Source organism: Cydia strobilella, chromosome Z (genome assembly GCF_947568885.1).
Source record: "Cydia strobilella chromosome Z, ilCydStro3.1, whole genome shotgun sequence".
Classification (NCBI taxonomy): domain Eukaryota; kingdom Metazoa; phylum Arthropoda; class Insecta; order Lepidoptera; family Tortricidae; genus Cydia; species Cydia strobilella.
Window position 1 is genome coordinate 22,394,549 of NC_086068.1, and position 19,159 is coordinate 22,413,707.

Genomic DNA, 19,159 nt, shown 5'->3' on the forward strand with positions numbered 1-19,159 from the left:
AAATCCAAGGTCGCTTGCATCAGTTTTCAGTGTGATATCAGTGAAGTTCGTAAAAATCAGGTCTAGGCACGTGGACGTGGTGTTCGTGACTCGGGTCGGGACTTTAATATGCTGAGTAAAATGGTATTCTAGCATTTGATCGATAAAGCATCTAGATTGATTAGTATTTTGCATTATATCTAAGTTAAAGTCGCCGCCAATTATAATTTTTTTGCCGCGGTCTTTTTTTGATACGAGATCTAAAACTCGTGACAGCTGTTTAAAGAAAATTTCGGTCTCTCTACTATTCCAGTAAATAACAATTATCAAAATGTTTAGTTTACTTAATTCTATAGCTGAGATTTCAATAACATATTCGATGGACATGTCCACGATGTCCTTACGTTCGGTAAACACTAGTTGATCACGCAATAATATGCAACAGCCACCTCCCGTGTAGTTAGTCCTATTGAACGACGACGCGATGACGTAATTGTTAATGTGAATTAATTCTTGCTTTTCTTTAGACAACCACGTCTCTGTGAGACATAGTACATTATATTTATTGGGGTTCTCACTCAAAAATGCGTCTAAGATTGTCCGTTTGTTAAAGAGACTTTGCATGTTTTGATACATTATTTTAAATTCAGTATTTAAGATCCGTTTTTTGGTATGTGTGGTAGTATTTTGTACATAGTTGCTATAGAAAAAAAGTCTTATTTTGTGGTGTCGTCAACCTATTCGTTGAGTTATTAGTTGATGCGCCGGCGCCGCCGCCGCTGCCAGTTTGCTCGTGCTCTCTCGTAGTGCCTTGTAGGTGTGAGGTACTAGGAGTGGTGGACGTATTGGTGGATGATGTGGTTGAGTCGAATCGCAGTGTGGATGTATTAGTGTCAGGAAACTCAGGAACTGATGCAGATTCCGGTATGTAGTCCTGTTCATTATGTTGTGGTTCTAAATTGATAATCTTCCCGTTCACTATAAGGTTATTCTCGCGGATAACGGCGTGATGGCCGCTTTGTCGGGCTAGTCTTAAATTTGATAGTAATAGCTTCCTTTGTTTAAGCGCCTTTTCGTTTAGGTACTCGGAGATTGATATGCCGGTATTTTTAAAGAGCCATGAGTTTTTAAGGATATATTTGGCCATTCGCTTACTTATTAATTCAGCCTTTAGCGGTCTAGGGTTCCTACTAATTCTTCCTATTCTTGAAATATCTTCTATATAGCCAGTAAGCTCAACGCCTAGGATGTCATGAAATAAATATACTATCCGGTTTTCAAGTTCATTCTCGTGTTCGTTCCGGTACTCGGGCAGACCGTGTATAACTAGTATTTTCGTGTTGTCTTCATAGGTCTCTTGCGGTTTTTGGGTGGTTTTTTCATTTAGGCGGTTTAATTCGTGTTGAAGTTTAGTGTTTTCCCCTTCTAGGGCCTTTATTTTATTTTCTAGACTTGTAATGCTGCTCTTTATTGTGATTTCCTCCGTGGTTATCTTGTCTGTATGGGCTGTTATGTCATTTCTTAAGTTAGCTATCGTTCTGTTTATCTCCAATTGAACTGTGATTTTTAGGTCGTTAAGTATCGATTCATTGTTCTCCTTAAGTTTATAGTCTAGTAATTGACTAATGCTGTCTAGGGTTACGGAACTTGTTGTATTTGCTGTGCTGGAATAAACGTTAGGTGGAGTTTGCGTAGGGTCCTGGGGGCCCTGGGGCCTCGGGGGGCTGTTATCTGTGCGATTATGTGTTGAGTCATCGATCGACATTGTAGTTTCATTTAGATTTAGTTGAACTGTATTCCTAATTGGTGTGTTGTCATTCTTAGGCCGCCTGGTGACGTTGCGGCATAATTCACATAGCCAGTGTTTATCTAGATGAAAGTGATTGGCCATATAGAATGCAGAGGTCATATTTATGCAGGATTGGTGACAATGCTTTCCGCATGCTGTGCATGTTAGCTTCTCGCTTTCGTATTTAATTTGGAGATCGCAAACCAAACACTTCATTTTGCCGTTTGTTTTTTTGGTAGTTTACCTGTGTACTTGTGCAAGCGCTCAGCCAATCCGCGCGAAGGTGGGAAGAGGTCAGTAGCTACTTTTCCTTGTAGTGGGAGCAGGTTAGATATAGCCATTCACCAATGGCGAGGCGGATGCAGTTGATTGGTTTATGCGTTTGTTAATTTCTAAGATTGTCGCAACCGTTGAAACACTTTAGACAGTAATTTTCGCACTGATATTACATATTGAGGCAGGGTTTTTGTGTTTTCTTAACTATTACACACTTCACTTTCACTGATTATACTTTTTCTTGATTTTAGTTAGCTTTTTCTACCGCTTTATAATTTAATTCGCGGGACGGACGTATACAGATGTGTTGTCTCCGCCTCCATTAAAACAAGCTAATATAAAAAAAGAGTTCCCTCGATTCCTCATGGATCCCATCATCAGAACTCGAGCTTGACAAAAATGTTTCTTGAAAACCTAACTTGCTTAACAAACATAACGAAGAGGACAAATCGCCAAACGTGAACCACGTCATTGAAGAGTTCCGTTCTGATCATCATCAGCAGTTCCACTTCATCAAATGTCACTTTTTTAAATGTAAGTGCTTGATTTGTTGATGAAAATACTAAAATCACTATATGTAAGCCTTTAACATTTGAGGAGTTCCCTCGATTCCTCATGGATCCCATCATCAGAACTGCGTTTTGACAAAAACGGGACCAATCTGTATGTATATACTTACAACCAAAAAAAGAATTTTCAAAATCGGTCCAGAAATGACGTAAACGTATATAAACGTCCAGAGTTATGGAGTAACAAACATTAAAAAAAAAAAAACAACCGAATTGATAACCTCCTCCTTTTGAAATCTTGAAGTCGGTTAAAAAAGACGTTTTGACAAACATTCTTGATATGTACAAGTATATGCCTAAAATCTTCGGGCTTTAATGTGCTCTAGAATGTTCATATGTGAGTTTATTTCTTAGAAGCAAATATGTTTTAACCCAGCATTTCCTTTTTTTTCTTCCCTTAATTATCCCTGCTACTGTCGCAAGAGCAACACCAAGCTTAGAATAAATTTAAAAGTGGAAAAATTACTGCCTTGGGTGAGACTTGAACTCACGGGCTCTGGATCGATACTCCAGCGCTCTGCCAACTGAGCCACCAAGACCTCATCTATTAGCAAATTTTCCCACTATATGGGTCCAGGGGACCCTAGCGACATCTACCGTAAGTCTTACACTTCTTAAACAGCCACCGGAGTTCCAAGTCATATTGGAAATTCACCAGTTACGATGTGCTACCCATTCTAAATTAATTTTAAATTTATTCTAAGCTTAATAGCATCGATCGCAGACGTTTCTGCTTGTTAAAAATTAATTTAGCAACACCAAGTTTTTGATATTTGGATAACGATGGTGCTATGACGCCGAGGAAAGCGCTCGTTACGGATACCACTTGCCGACTGAAATCGGCTTCCTATAAAGGCCAGTGTACACAGAAACGTCCTTATCCCAATTTGTAGGACGCCGATTTGTAGTGCACTACATGTAGTCTAGTCTAATCGCCGCTTAACTACTCTATATATTTTAAGGCTGAAAAGACGACTGCACTCTTTGGGTGTTGGATTGCAACTAAATCAGTAAGAAACTGTCACTTTCTATTACGCGATTACGTCCGATTTTACCCGAATAACGAATGTCGTTCTAAGAGTTAACGGACTGTACTTGTTATACATCTCGCTCGCACTAATATGCTAGTACGAGCGAGATGCATAGAAAGTAAGTTACGCACTGTCAAACTCGTGGTAAGGCTACTGATGATGAAGACCACGAACGAAATGTAAAACAACTCTCATATAATTGGAAACGGCCAAAGAGACTGAGGTACTGTGGGGGTAGGTGTGAGAGGTGAAGGTAGAGGGTATTAGTGTTTAGGTGGTTTGAGTTTGGGGGTTGGGAGGTTGAAGGGCGGTGAGTTTATGGGTTGGGGACTGAGGGGTTGGGAGTTGAGGGATTGGGGGTTAGGAGTTAAGGGGTCTGGGGTTATGGGTCGGAGAATGGCGGTTGAAGGGTTGGTGGTTTATGGTCGAGGGTTTCATGTGCGTGTGAGCAAGGGTTGATGTGCTGTGAGGTTGAGTGATCGGGGGGTTTGATTGAGGGATTGGGTCAGTCGCGGGGCAGAGAATGGATTTAGTGTAGTGACAAGAACGATTCCCTAGACAACTCGAGGAAAATCCTGATTATTTATTAATAGAGTTAAACATGATTATGTTTTTCATTCATGCGTCACCCCTCTTAACAATGCCTTAAAACTAAAAATGGAAAAATAAAAACTTTTTACAAAAAAAGAAAACAGATATTATCCTTTTTAGGGTTCCGTATTTAAGTATATGCGTTACCAACTGATATGTTTGAAGTCGGTGCCAAGCCAAGTAGTAACAATACAAGTCAAAAATAATCAGTTTTATGTCAATAAATCCCATTCCAACTGGTCTAATATTATAAACGTGAAAGTAATTCTGACGGCCTGTGTTACCTTTTCATGGCTAAACAACTGAACCGCTTTAGCTGAAATTTGGCATGAAGGTTCCTTGAATTGTTTTATATTTTGAAATGTAGTCCTACGGATAAGGGAAAGGAAATAACTCAGTCTCAACTCCTTCACTTGCATGCTATGGACTGTTCAAAAAATTGTATAAAATGCTCTTTAAAACGCATTGGATTTACACTAATGTGCCGACAATCATAGTACGGACTGTACCAAGAAGGTTCGACCGTGTGTTCTGAGGTGTGTTCTTAGGTACCTACAGAAAGTTCGTTCATTGTCGTCGTGTAAGGCAATACAACGTAGGTACATACTTATATAGCCGGCATAGCCGCATCCTTATCAAGTCGCACCAAAATCACTTTGAATCTATAGTCGTCGTCAATAGAACATGCCAATAATGTTAACAAATATGACAGATTTTGTTAGCGTTTAACACATAACCTAACATTTTTACGAATGTAATTTTTCCCGAAATATTAATAATTAACATTTAATTTAACTAAAAATTTATATGAATAAAATATTTAAGTATATAGACTGTTGATAAGGTCATGGTTGTCCTTTTAAAGAGCGAGATTACGAAGTAGTGAAGGTAAAATGGTTTGTTTACTCGTACGTTGTTTGCAAGTTCTATATTGACGACGACTTTATGGTACACAATTTGGCTTGGCAGAGACTTCAAACATATCAGTTGGTAACGCATATACTTAAATACGGAACCCTAAAAAGGATGTTATTTCATCATTTTTGAAGTCGGTTTCCTTTTTTTGTAAAAAGTTTTTATGTCAAGGAGTGTTTCTGGCGCAAATAAAACAACGATTTTAGGTAGGTAGTAAGTAATTCATAGATCTAATTAAAATTTACATACATTCCTTGAATTTAGGTATTAATTATTGTTTATAAGTTTTTTAGACATGTGAAATGTAATAACGATAATAATTTCTAGACAAAAAATGACGATACACTTATCTTTACTAATTATAAGGTCCCTATTCCTACAACTCGGAGAGCTAGTTGGGACAGCCACGCCTACGGCGTAATAAAAATAAATATTTTAAAACATAGGAAACTGTCAGTTACCTACATTTAAAATGCAGCTTTTCCAACTTGTTGAGTTTTGCATATCTAAGTAATTAAGTTTGTTATTTACTTATATAATATATAGTGTATTCTGTATAACAAAAGAGTGGCTATTATGCACCGAGTAATTTCTTGACTGAATATCCTGGCACTGCGTAGATTAAGAGTAGGAACATCATGGCCACCAGAAGTATCACGGTCGCTTTTAAAATGGTCCATTTGTAGTTGTGCCATACGATGTATCTGATCGATTTCAGTGGATTTAAAAACCACATGAATGAAGCGTCGGGTCGGCTAAAAACATAATATACATAGTAAGTCTAAGTATATAATTATTAAAAAAAACAAATGACGCACCTAATGTGGCATTTAAACTTGAAGAAATAAATGAAGTTATAATAGTACACTATAAGTTTGTTTCCTAGATAAATCGTGTTGTTAGGTAGCCTACCTACTTATTGTTGTGTTGTGATTAGTGATAGATACTCACTTTGGTTTGTCCAAAGGGTCAGGCTCATTGCGCCCGACGCCAGCTGGAACTTTGTCGGCTTCTTCACGAGTAAGGAGATGTATTTCAGCCTCTACTTTTCCGGTAAGTTCCATTTCTTCAGTGTCACGTTTGATATAGAAGGGCCACCAACCCTTCACTCGTTTTTGTTTGAAAATATTGACCATCGGTACCGTGCCATCGTTACTTAGCATGCCAAGTGTGCATAACTTCGATGACTTGGCCCCTCGAGGAAATCTGTTCAAGTCCAACGTTATGGCTCCTGCGAATAAAACATACGTTTGGTACCTACTTATCATTTTTATTACACGTTTTTTTAAATTAAATTAAATTTATTTACACAGTACATATATAACAGAGCTTAAGAGGAAAGTGGAGGACACGCGCGAAATCTCCTTTCATACAAACGTAGTAGTCCTCATTTTCCTCTGGATATTAACATGATTGAAAATGTTTTGACACAATTAATTGTATATCAACCACAGCTATGCCCCTACGTTATTATTTTCCATAATGTCAATATCCAGAGTGGATAATGGAGACTACGTTAGTATGGAGAAACGGTCGTTTCCTTTCCTCATAGACAGATCTCTAAAAACTGTCTACAGTTTGCCTTCATGATTTATTTATTAAAATATTTTTTTATAATTGGACGATATTCAATCATATTTCTGTATGTGCTCGAATGTACTCATACTGTGAATTTGAAGGAGGGGGGAAGCTAAGTTTATTCAACATGAACTCAACCTAATTTGAAGACTAGAAAATCATTATTCAATTAGGGACCTACCCAAGAAATCGTCAGCCGAAAAATGGTCAGCGTCCCAAACTTGTAATTCTAATCTCGCAGGAATCTTGCATTCTGTTTCATCCCAAGAGAAGACTGACTCTTTCCGTGAAATAACGATCCGCTCTTCGGCCTCCAAGTAGTCGAAGGGATATATGAAACGCCAATTGAAATTTCCTTCGCCAGTAAGAGATCGGTAGTGGATATCTGTGGCTTGACAGTCGTCGGGGCCTTTTACCCACCTGGTAGCATACAGAACAATGTTGTTTCATTAATAACGATATTTAAAGAGCTCAAACTCCAACTCAAACTCAAACAAATTTATTGCTCATAGTATTACAAATTACAAGAATACAGACCCTGTAAGGGCGCAGCAATTTATTTTATACATACTTATACAATTAATCTTATTAATTACATTCCAAAAAAAAAAAACTAACATTCTACTTTTTTCGCATAGTATCATCGAAAAACTCCTGCAGAGAGTAATAACTTTTATCTAATAAGTATTTATTTAAGGTGGTTTCAAATGATTTGGGATTTTCTATAGATTTTATTGCTTGTGGAATTTTGTTATATATTTTAATGCAAATCATGTGAGGTCCTGAGTGATATAATGTTAGGTTGGATGTGGGTATCGCGAGGTTGTTATTTTGTCGGAGGTTTAGCGGCTTTGTGTGTCGTTCTTTGGCTTGTAAGAAAAAATGGCTATGGGCTTTTGCAAACTTACATACTTCCAAGATATATAATAAGCAAGCTAGTGTCAAGATTCCTAGTTCCTTAAAATAGGTTCGGCAGCTCTGCATTTGTTTTATGTGTTATTTACTTATTTAATATATTTTCGTGACGTGATGTAACGTTTGGTAGAAATATATTTAGCAAAGAATACTAGGAAACTTAGAAATTAAAACGTAGAAAAGTATCTAGGATCAAGATAGTTTAGGTCAAGTATACTTAAGTAAAATCAAAATAAATTAATTGTTTTATTACCCTATTGAAAAAGAGCCATTAGCGATAACATTCATGGGTGCAACTAATATAATTATTTCTTCGAAGATACTAGTAAGGTGAGTTCGACTAAGATCGAATACCGGGGAAGATCGTATGATTCAAATTTCCGCCTGTTGCGGGGCTTTTTTAATGCTGGCAAGGTGATGCAATGCGCTATTTTTAACCGACTTCAAGATTTCAAAACTTTTTATTTTTTTAATGTTTGTTACTCCATAACTGTCATTTCTGGACCGATTTTGAAAATTCTTTTTTTGATTGTAAGTATACACATACAGATTGGTCCCGTTTTTGTCAAAACGCAGTTCTGATGATGGGATCCATGAGGAATCGAGGGAACTCCTCAGATGTTAAAGTTTTAGTATTTTCATCAACAAATCAAGCATTTACATTTAAAAAAGTGACATTTGATGAAGTGGAACTGCTGATGATGATCAGAACGGAACTCTTCAATGACGCATAGTTCACGTTTGGCGATTTGTCCTCTTCGTTATGTTTGTAAAGCAAGTTAGGTTTTCGAGACACATTTTTGTCAAGCTCGAGTTCTGATGGTGGGATCCATGAGGAATCGAGGGAACTCCTCAAATGTAAAAGGCATACATATAGTGATTTTTGTATTTTTATCAACAAATCCAGCATTTGAGCATTTCCATTTAAAAAAGTGACATTTGATGAAGTGGAGCTGCTGATGATGATCAGAAATATCAGAATGGAACTCTTTAATGACGCATAGTTCACGTTTGACGATTTGTCTTCTTTTTTATGTTTGTTAAGCAAGTTAAGTTTTCAAGACACATTTTTGTTAAGCTCGAGTTCTGATGATGGGATCCATAAGGAACCGAGGGAACTCCTCAAATGTGAAAGGCATACATATAGTAATTTTTGTATTTTCGACAACAAATCCAGCATTTACATAAAAAAGTGACATTTAATGAAGTGGTCATCAGCATGATAATCAGAGTGGAACTCTTCAACGACATATAGTTCGGGTTTAGCGATTTATTCTCTTCGTTATGGATCCAGACCCAAACTTGGACCAGGACTTTTATTGAACTGCGATCCTCACAGAACCGAACTGCTATCAGAAAAGTGGGTTAGGTTAGGTTAGAACTGTGAACGTGGTGCACAGGATTCGGGCGCTAGGTCTGGAGGTCGCACTGCACAAATCCGAGGTTCTGGTCTTCCACGGGCCTCGGAACAAACCACCGGTGGGAGCCCAAATTGCCGTGGGAGGAATTTCCATCGCCGTCGGGTCGACGATGAAGTACCTAGGACTCGTTCTCGACAGTAGATGGAAGTTCGAGGAACATTTCAAGCGTTTGGCTCCGAAATTGCTTTCTGCAGCCGGAGCGCTTGTGCGGATCCTCCCAAATGGCGGACCAGGAGGAGCCTCCAGGCGGCTCTATATGAGCGTGGTGCGCTCAATGGCGCTTTACGGGGCACCAATATGGGCGGGCACCCTGGGAACTCGAAGTGCGGCCCTATTGCGTCGGCCGCAGCGGGCCATAGCTCTCAGGGTGGCCAGAGCGTGTCGCGATAACTCGCACGCAGCAGCCGGCCTGCTAGCCGGGAGCCCGCCTTGGGACCTTGAAGCCAAGGTTCAGTCCGCGGTCTATTGGCGGGTGCTAGCAGCAAGGAGGGAAGAAAACTGGCCCGCCCCTCAAGAAGTTCGCAAGTGGCGGGAAGAAGCACGAGAAGTGCTATATCAAAAATGGTCGGAGCGTCTGGAGATCCCGGGAGCTAGCCGGGACCTGGTGGCCGCTGTTCGGCCCGTTCTGAAAGAATGGGTCGAACGCAAGCACGGTGCACCCTCCTTCCACCTCACACAGCTCCTAACGGGGCACGGCTGCTGTGATGGAGGAGCCGTGGACACGGCTCAGCACAAGCGCGAGGTGTGCCCTGCATGGGCAGAGCCTCGCGCTGCGCTGTCCGCGGCTGTGGGAGGAGACCTCTCACTGCCGGCGCTAATACGCCGTATGATAAGCGGTGAGGAGGCATGGGCGGCAGTGGCTTCCTTTAGCGTCACTGTTCTAACGCAAAATGAAGCCGCAGAGCGATCGCGCGAGGACGACGCGAACTCGCTCCCTCAGCGCCGAAAGAGACCAGGTAGGCGGCGAAGAGCCTTCGCATCAAGGTTGATGCCGCCTTAACGGGACCCAGCGGGCGATGGGTCGGGAGTTCCATCACCCGCATGAACAGGTTCGAGCTGGAAGGCCCTCGAGTGTTCCGAGGGGCCATCAACGAAGTAAGCTGCTAGAGCAGCCGCAAAGAATGGGCTCGCAAGAGCAACGCCGACGGGGTATCGGAGGTCTACAATCGAGTTCCCGAAACCCCGTCAACAAAGCGCGCGGCGGAACACCCCAGGGGGTTTAGTCCGTGGGAGTCGGACATACCCAATAGGCCTCTCCCGGGCCAGTGGGATCCATATAGGATTCCCCCTGGGTCATCAAAAAAAAAAAAGGTTAGAACTGTGACTCTTACAGAAACGAAATGCTACTAGAAAAGTGGGTGGTTTTACCTCCTTTTAGTTAGGCAAAAGATGCTGTCTTTTTCATTTCATTGTCTGGAGTGCACCATCAACAATAAGTAACCTGTCAACGGCATCCCCCATTGAAGTCGGTTTTTTTGTCTTAAAAATTATGTCCCGTCAAATCGCACTTGTTGCTCCGACTAACATGTCGCGTGATATTAGACGGAGAGCTGGCGCCCGTTTCTTAAAAGCTTGTAACTTGTAATACAAGCGGATGTCACTTTTTAGGAATGTACCTACCTAAACCTAAATCTCTTTATGAACTGCATACTTAGGAATACCAAGAGCTACATGTTAATATAGTTCTTACCCTTTGACATAAATATCAGACATTTTTTCCCCGGTAAAGAAAGCGTCATCTTCCAGCACCACGTCATCCGTGTTCCATATGATGACACGCATCTCGTAAGACTTCGGTTTTCGGGCGGAGATGTCCATTGGCGGCCCCGGTAGGGGCATGTCCATGGGAAACATATCCACCCACATTTCTAGTCGGCCTTGCTCTATACCTGCAAATATTACAGAATGCAAATATTCTGCAAATATTTTTTGATCTCCATTCGTCACATCGGGGTTGTTGAGGCGAATAAGCAGTTAACGAATAGTAGAATACTTTGCAACCTTAGGGAAGTAAGCAATGTATCGTGGTTATAGGTACCAGGTTTGTTTGGATTGTAGAGTGGCCTTGTCTCGACGTGCTCGAGCACGAGGCGCGCGCCGACGCGCGGCACCTCGTGCCAGCGGCGCAGCACTAGTAGCGCCATCTGCTCCTCCACGGTGTCGGGGTTGGAGAACAGCTCGACGTCGTGCATGGGCATGTTGAACACCGTGCGCCCGACCTTCACCCGCCCGTACTCGTACACAGGCGGCTCAAGCTTTCCATCCTTGCAAAGCTTCACTAATATCTGAGAAGGTTTCATTGCGTCGCGCCAGCGGTTGTAACCTTGCCTGATAATGTTAGTTTTGGGGATTAGTTATAGGTAGGACTAGAAAATCTTGAATGAGTTCCGGCCATTATAGTCAGGTAACCAGGATTTTAACCTAATTTGACCCCGCTGAATCCGAATTTGCCGATCGCTCGGTCGAAATCTTGACAGGAAGTGAGATATTCAAAATGGCGGCCATTATTACCGACCCTAATGAGTTCCTTGTATGGAGACCCATATTTTTTAGGGTTCCGTAGCCAAATGGCAAAAAACGGAACCCTTATAGATTCGTCATGTCTGTCTGTCTGTCCGTCCGTATGTCACAGCCACTTTTCTCTGAAACTATAAGAACTATACTGTTGAAACTTAGTAAGTAGATGTATTCTGTGAAAAGCATTAAGATTTAAAAAATAAACAATAAATCTTGGGGGCTCCCCATACTTCTGACTCAATTTTTTTTTTATCAAACCCATACGTGTCTATGGATAGGTCTTCAAAAATGATATTGAGGTTTATTCATTCATATTCATATATTTATTGATAAAGTAAATTGATAAATCTATTATGATAGATCTAGTTTCTAATATCATTTTTTTCTAAACTGAATAGTTTGCGCGAGAGACACTTAATTCCAATGTGGTAAAATGTGTGCCCCCCCCCCCTTGTAACTTCTAAAGACTGAAAAAAAAATTATGATGTACTACCATGCAAACTTCCACCGAAAATTGGTTTGAACGAGATCTGGTACGTAGTTTTTTTTAATACGTCATAAATCGTAAACCGCAATTTACCTTTCACTCACGTTTCGCATAAAAAATACTTTGTTAAAATGATGTAAGTACGGAACCCTCGGTGCGCGAGTCCGACTCGCACTTGGCCGTTTTTTTTTAAATATATTTTTTTATAATAATTATTGCGGAAAATAGCAGTAATAATAACACGTATTTTCTGAAAGTTTGGAGTACCCATCTGCTGTGGTTCCAAGTATACAGCCCTTTAAAAATTAAACAAAAGCTTTTTTTAGGTTTTCGTAAATAACTCGTAAACTGTGGCGCATAGCAAAAAATATTCTTCTACATAAGTACTTAATCTGCGTAACATTGCCTACAAGAAAGATTCCGTAAGTACAATTTTTCGATTGAATCAATATTCAGAGAGATATTAACGCGGGAAAGTTAATTATAATCAATTCTAAGGTTCCTTTTTTAGGTTTTCGTAAATAACTCGTAAACGGCGGCTAATAGCAAAATATGTTGTGTAACTTAAATAATCTACACAAAATTTTCTACAAAAAAGATTTATTACACTTTTCGCAGGGATCAATATTTAAATAGATATTAGAGGGAAAGTTAATTATAATCAACTAACGTTCTTTTTTTTTTGTTTTTCGTAAATAATTTGTAAAGTATGACGCATAGCAAAAAAAAATCTGTTACCTAAATAATTAACATAGAATTTCCTACAAGAAACATGTGAAACACTTCGCTAGGATCGATATTTAAAAAAGATATTAAAGCGGGAAAGTTAATTATAATCAATTTTAAAGTTCCTTTGTAGTTTTTCGTAACAAACTCGTAAACGGTGGCCAAAAGCTACATAAGTTCTTATAAATAACTAATCTATACAAACAATTTTTTACAAAAAACATTCATCAATCAATTTTAATCAATCATAATCAATATAATTATTTTATTAATTTATAAATATTATTAAATATGTAATAAGGAAAAGATATAATTATATAATATAATTAAATTTGCTGTTACTAATCGTAGTATAAGTATTACTAACACTGATTGATCTCAGTTGGTCGTCTAATAAATAATTTATTATTATAATGTTTAAAACGATATTAAAGGAAGAAAGTTAATTACATAGGAAATTAATGTCATTAACGGGTCGAACGCGATTAAATTTCATTATATTACCTTTTTTTCTTTTTTCTTTTTTGACTTTTTTACATGAAACATACCCCGAACATTTATATAAACTAATGTCGGGTAGTTTAGTGTTGTTTACCAATATCTCAATTGACATTTTGCTGTGACGTCAGTCTTTCGACAGCTAGTGCAAACGTCGGGAAAAAGGTAAAATAATGAAATTTAATCGCGTTAGACCCGTTAATGACATTAATTATGTGTACAAAACGTGAAAGTTTAAAGTGTTCAATTAATTACAATAAAACTATTTTTAGATACTTTGAAATACGCATTTGATTCGCGTAGGTAAAAGTAATGACTTTGTTTATAAATACATAAAATAGGTAAAATAAAATCATACTCACTTTTAAGTCCTTAACAATTGTACCTATAACAATTTTTGCTTTAGGGGGTTAAATCGTGCGTGAAACATGAAAATATGAGACTTTTTTTTGACAATATTTAAGGTTTTAGGTTTTGAATTGTCAGTGTGAACATTAGAATCCCGATTAATTGCTTAATAAAACGATACATTCATTTAATATTCGTACCTATTCTCATATTTCTCATACTAGACGCGTTTTTTCACCAAGAGTCTTACTCCGCGCACATAGATAAAAGGTTTCAAATGCGTGCTAAAATATTCAACCATTAAATAAATATTTCAATAAACAAATATATTAAAACAATAAAGGATAATTAAAGCCCTTCGAGTGAGTTTTGTAATGTAACATAACGAGGACTTACAACTGGGAATTCGTATTGCGGTGCGCCGCTGACGATGATATTTTCCACCTTTAAAAGTGTATATTTTGAACCATACCAAATAGATACTCAAAATTATCAGAATATACTTGTTATTTCAACTGCTATTCCTTGCGATAAAAGTTATCAATAAAATAAATTAAAATAAATATAGGTCTCCATACAAGGAACTCATTAGGGTCGCTATGTAGGGCTATGTAGGGGTAATAATGGCCGCCATCTTGAATATCTCACTTCCGGTCAAGATTTCGATCGGGCAACCGGCAAATTCGGATTTAGCGGGGTCAAATTAGGTTAAAAAATCCGGTTGCCAAAAAGCAACATAATTTGCCAGTCGCGTCAAGAAGGAGAGCGATTTTGATTTTTTTTGTCTAGACTATTAGTACTTACTCTTCATATTTCATTGGTAATCCACAAGTAGCTCGGTGACGACTATAAAATCGATTTTCAAGATCAATCTTCGTCTCTCCTATTAGGTCATCAGATCCAAGTAGATCCCAGTCTAGCACCTGAATGGTTAGCATAGAGTCCTGAGGAAAGGTCGCTTCGATCTCGAAACATTTGCCAAAAACGGGGTTTAACTGCTTTGACACATAGTTTTCTTTGTCACTTATTCTTTTTGATCCTAGATGTAGAACTATGTACGGATCGGCTTTCCCATTTAAATCCATTGGATGAAGATCTGTAGCCTTTACAATGTAAACTCTTACTAAAACATGTATAGGGTCATTGCTGGGCACACCTTGGAAGAATCCGTAGTTTGGATCGAACCCCATTACGGTGTGATCATCTATTCCTTTTGGCAGTGGCCATTTGTATACCTTAATAGCACCCTGAGAAGTTAGAAAAAATAAGATATTGTAAAGAGAGAGACCGAGAGAGAGAGAGAGAGAGAGATGACAATAATTATATTTATATACCTATTAAAAGGTACCTTTCAAACTAAATTAAACTGATTTAATATATTCATTATATTATAATTTGATTTCAATTAAAATATTTACGGCCCCTTATTTGGGATGCAACGTGTGTTGACACCCTGGCACCGTCCCACCTAGGTTCAACATCATTGAGAGCGGGCGGGGCGGCCGCAGCGGCTGAGGCGGCAAAATGCCGCAAATATATGGCTCTCACTGACCGGCATATATTTGCGGCATTTGCAGTCGAGACCCTTGGACCGTGGTGCCCAAGCGCTCACAAATTATTTCGGCAGCTGGCTAGAAAAATCTGCGAGGTCACCGGGGACCGTAGGGCTGGCTCGTTCCTCGCCCAACGGATCGGCATAGCCATCCAAAGGGGGAACGCAGCCAGCCTTATGAGAACCCTTCCACAGGGCTCGGACCTAGGTGATCTAGTCTAATATTTATGTACATGGCTAGGTCACCCATGTTATGTTTTATTTCTTTTTAGGTATTAGTTATAGTTTTGTAGGTAGTTTTAATTTTAGGTTACTTTTTATTGTAAGTTTAGAATTAATTTTGTTGTGTTTATGGTTTTATTAAAAGTCATTAATATTATTTCCAATTATTACAAATATATAATTTTTTTTTTTTACTAGCCTATTATGGTGTCCCACTGCTGGGCAAAGGCCTCTCCCCTTGTCTTCCACGACTCCCGATATAGTGCCTCCTCCGGCCAGTTGTTGAGAAAGGTGTCTAGGTCGTCCCGCCATCTCCGTCTGGGCCTGCCGGGTCCGCGCCCCTCTTCTGGCATCCATTTGGTGGCTATGCTAGCCCATCTGTCTGGATGCATGCGGCAGACGTGACCGGCCCAGTCCCATTTGAGCCTAGCAGTCTTCTCACCGACGTCAGCAATGCGGGTTTTTGTGCGGAGCGTGGTGTTCCGGACACGATCGGTCCTCTTCACACCTAAAATGCTGCGCTCAATAGCCCGTTGGCATACCTTCAACTTGGACTTCTGACTCTCTGTGAGTGACCATGTTTGAGCACCGTAGGTTAGGACGGGCAGGATACACATGTCGACGAGTTTTCGCTTCAGTGACAGTGGAAGGCTACCCTTCATCAGCTCTTTCATGGACCAGTAGCTTTTCCAGGCGTTTTCAACACGGCGCTCGATTTCTTTGTCTTGCCTGTTGCTGAAAGAGACTAACTGGCCCAAGTAAATATACTCGTCAACATAGTGTATAGTCTGCCCGTCTGCCGTAACCGTACGTTTCCTGCTGTTGGTCATCACTTGAGTTTTGGTTCGATTCATTTGAAACAAATATATAAATATATTATTCAATCTCCATTTTATATTTCACGGGCCTTTAGATCCCGGTCTTTTGATAGGCTTACGTAGGGATATAGATCCGACACGTAGAGGCCCTTTGGAGAGCTTTCATGTCATGTAGAACGCCTGCTGGAACCCGTTCACAGGCGCAATAATAGACACCCATGAACCGGCCGCAGCAGGTATCGGAACTATTGTAGAGTGAACAGTACTTATACCGGTCTATGGATTAAAGTTTAATGGGTGGACAATGAGACTGGGCTGGCAGTTTTATGGCAGGTGTCCGGACTTCTGCCATAAAACTGCCGTCGTGAAGACGACCCTGAGCAACACCGTTGTGAGCGGCTCAGGGGTTTCGAGAGGTGTGCGCCGCTTTCTACCCAGTGGCTGTTAACAGCCACTGTGCCAACTCGCGTCTTATGCATCTTTCACTTCCACCCCTGGAGCATATAGCTCTAACGACTCCAATAGACGGCCAATGAAGGCAAGCCAGAGCCGAAGAGTTCTGCGGGTCCCCTTGGGGTCCACTCCGCCCGACGAAGACACGCCGGAGACGGAGACCCTGACCGACTCTCGGGAGCACTCGGGTCCGTCCATATTATTAATTTGATTACCTTAAAGACACCCACTACTCTGTTTTCGTCTTCTGTATCGTCACCCGTCTTCTTTCCTCTATACAACTCAAACGAATGAAGCCATTCCTTAAATTCATCGAATTCGGGGACTGCTTCAAGTTCATGCGGATATATCTAGAAATAAATATGCAACATCTATGTTAATAGCGGATACCTTATTTACCATAATAACTTGAAGTTATACACGGTGTTTTTATTGAATTCCGTTAACTTCGGCGTCGTGGCCGTACATTTAAGCAAATTAAATGGCATAGTTAATTTTCGTAAAGACTGGCCAGTAATATATGATCATTGTCAAGAGGGCGCTGTTTATTCTCATGTATAGGGTGACAGTTCAGTATACTAGTATGAAAAAATTAGTTCCAATGAAATTCCGCAACATGGCGCGTGATCATATATTCCTGGTCAGGCTTGTTTTTTCTTTGCATATAGCGTTGTTGTAACACTGTCATTTTATTTAACTTAATCAAACAATCGAAAACTATGACATATCATTGACATTTCAAACGTCGATAGTCCGAGATAGCACTTGTGTTTAACAGTAAATGTATGAACTCGTACTAAACACTAATCAATATGTAAACAGGCCCCTAGGCAAGTACACGCTCGTAAGAGCATTATTACATAAAAATAAATTATTGATTATCTTCAAAATGGAGTTAATTAGAATACCGGTGTCTTTGAGAAACTAATTTAAGCACCCCTGAAATTAACGGAGTAAAAAAACCATGATGTGCTGATTCGTGAATTACCTTTGACAATGCAGAATTTGGTATTTCATTTTTCTTTAAGATTGTAGGACTGAGTTTAGGACGTGGTGAAACTGGCCGAAGGCGCTTGTTACGCTCTCGCTCCGAGCGCGGCGAGGGCACCTCTTCCCGGGGCGACCAAGTCTCGTCCACGAACATTACCTGTGGGGTTTGCAAATAGCCTTGTCTTTCCTTCTTAGCTTCTTTCTCTTCTTCAATCATGGATTCCACAGATGCGAAATATTTTGTCCACCAATCTTTGCTCCCTTCGTCATCATCTAATGATGAATCAGTACTAGCTTTTCTTTTTTTCATAGTCTCGCGCTTAGTGACTCTCTTGCGTGTAGATTGCCTCACCCCTGAACCATAGGATACTGTGGACCTGCCTTCACGAGTGAGCAGAGGACAATTTTCTTTTTCATTTTCTATGGAAAACATATCATCTTGAACAATACAATTTGCCCTCAAATCTACATTTTGTAATTGTATTAGAGATTTTTTTCGTTCTTCAATTTCTCTTTCTCTTTTACTCATCGGGGTGTAAATATATTTGTGTATTGAGTTAATTGTATGTGTACCAACGAGAGTTATTCTGCCAAAACTTCGGCAGTCGACGACACGAATAGTTAAAGGTGGTCTATATAGATCTTGGTCGGGAAGTTCTACGTCAACAAACTTGACCGGATTGGTAAAATTAGGATTTCGTTTTGCGTTTTGTATCACAGATGAGTACAAAATATTTCCAGCGCATTCAATGTCAACTCGTGGTTTATCTACTGCCAGTAAATGAACTCTCTTCAAGTCACGAAGACCCCAAAATAGTACTTCAATACGATATTTAGAAAGAGTGGGTCGAATGCCTCTTGGTACTGGGAGAATAGGGCCCTTATTAGCATCAAGGGGCGCTTTTCCGTTGGCTTCTCTAGGTGTCGGTAGCTCAGGCAGCACAGAGGAATCTAACTTAGCCGGAACCTCTAAAAGTTCAAAGGTAGCCAATAGTTCCCCTGCCCTATCGTCCCCGCGACTAATTTCATGCCATTCTAAAGAGGGTGGAAAATGTGGTCTTTCATATGGATCTTCAAACGCCTTCACATGGGGTTTGGCAAGAGTTCGGCCGATGAATTCAGATTTCCCTACTTTGTCTTGATCAAATATTTCAATTACAATAGTCGGCGGGTCAGCTTTGATTTGTTCTAAAGTGCTATAAAGAAGTATATCTTCAAAAAGTAACAACTCGTCCCATGTTGGGCTCAACGTCTCGTCAATCACCTGGGTCGTCGCAGTGCTTTCACCTATTATTACCTTTGCAAAAGGGTCCGACAACCCGGAAGAATCGGAACCAATAAGAGATCTTGCTTGATAAACATATGCTCGCATCTGGAAAGTCTAAAATATACAATTTTACAAAACATTTAAAAAAATATATAAAAAAATATGTAGGTAGTAGGTAAGAACACAATTAATAAATGTGAAGTCCTCAATTCACTCT

General features: G+C 39.8%; 2 protein-coding genes across 2 annotated transcripts in view; one reads left to right on the top strand and one right to left on the bottom strand.

Moving 5' to 3' along the window:
* LOC134754305 (proton-coupled amino acid transporter-like protein CG1139) overlaps window positions 1-19,159 on the top strand; it is a 522,474-nt gene that overhangs the window by 301,397 nt on the left and 201,918 nt on the right. The gene's annotated exons all lie outside the window — the stretch shown is intronic.
* Window positions 5,689-19,159, bottom strand: part of LOC134753709 (otoferlin-like) — a 95,738-nt gene continuing 82,267 nt past the window's right edge. The window contains exons 19-26 of the mRNA XM_063689648.1: window positions 17,674-19,056; window positions 16,901-17,035; window positions 14,445-14,887; window positions 11,103-11,392; window positions 10,755-10,953; window positions 6,910-7,148; window positions 6,102-6,381; window positions 5,689-5,905 (exon numbers count right to left, since the gene is read on the bottom strand). Of these exons, the coding sequence (XP_063545718.1) occupies window positions 5,725-5,905; window positions 6,102-6,381; window positions 6,910-7,148; window positions 10,755-10,953; window positions 11,103-11,392; window positions 14,445-14,887; window positions 16,901-17,035; window positions 17,674-19,056 (3,150 nt within the window). The 3' untranslated portion in view covers window positions 5,689-5,724. The remainder of the gene's footprint in view (window positions 5,906-6,101; window positions 6,382-6,909; window positions 7,149-10,754; window positions 10,954-11,102; window positions 11,393-14,444; window positions 14,888-16,900; window positions 17,036-17,673; window positions 19,057-19,159) is intronic.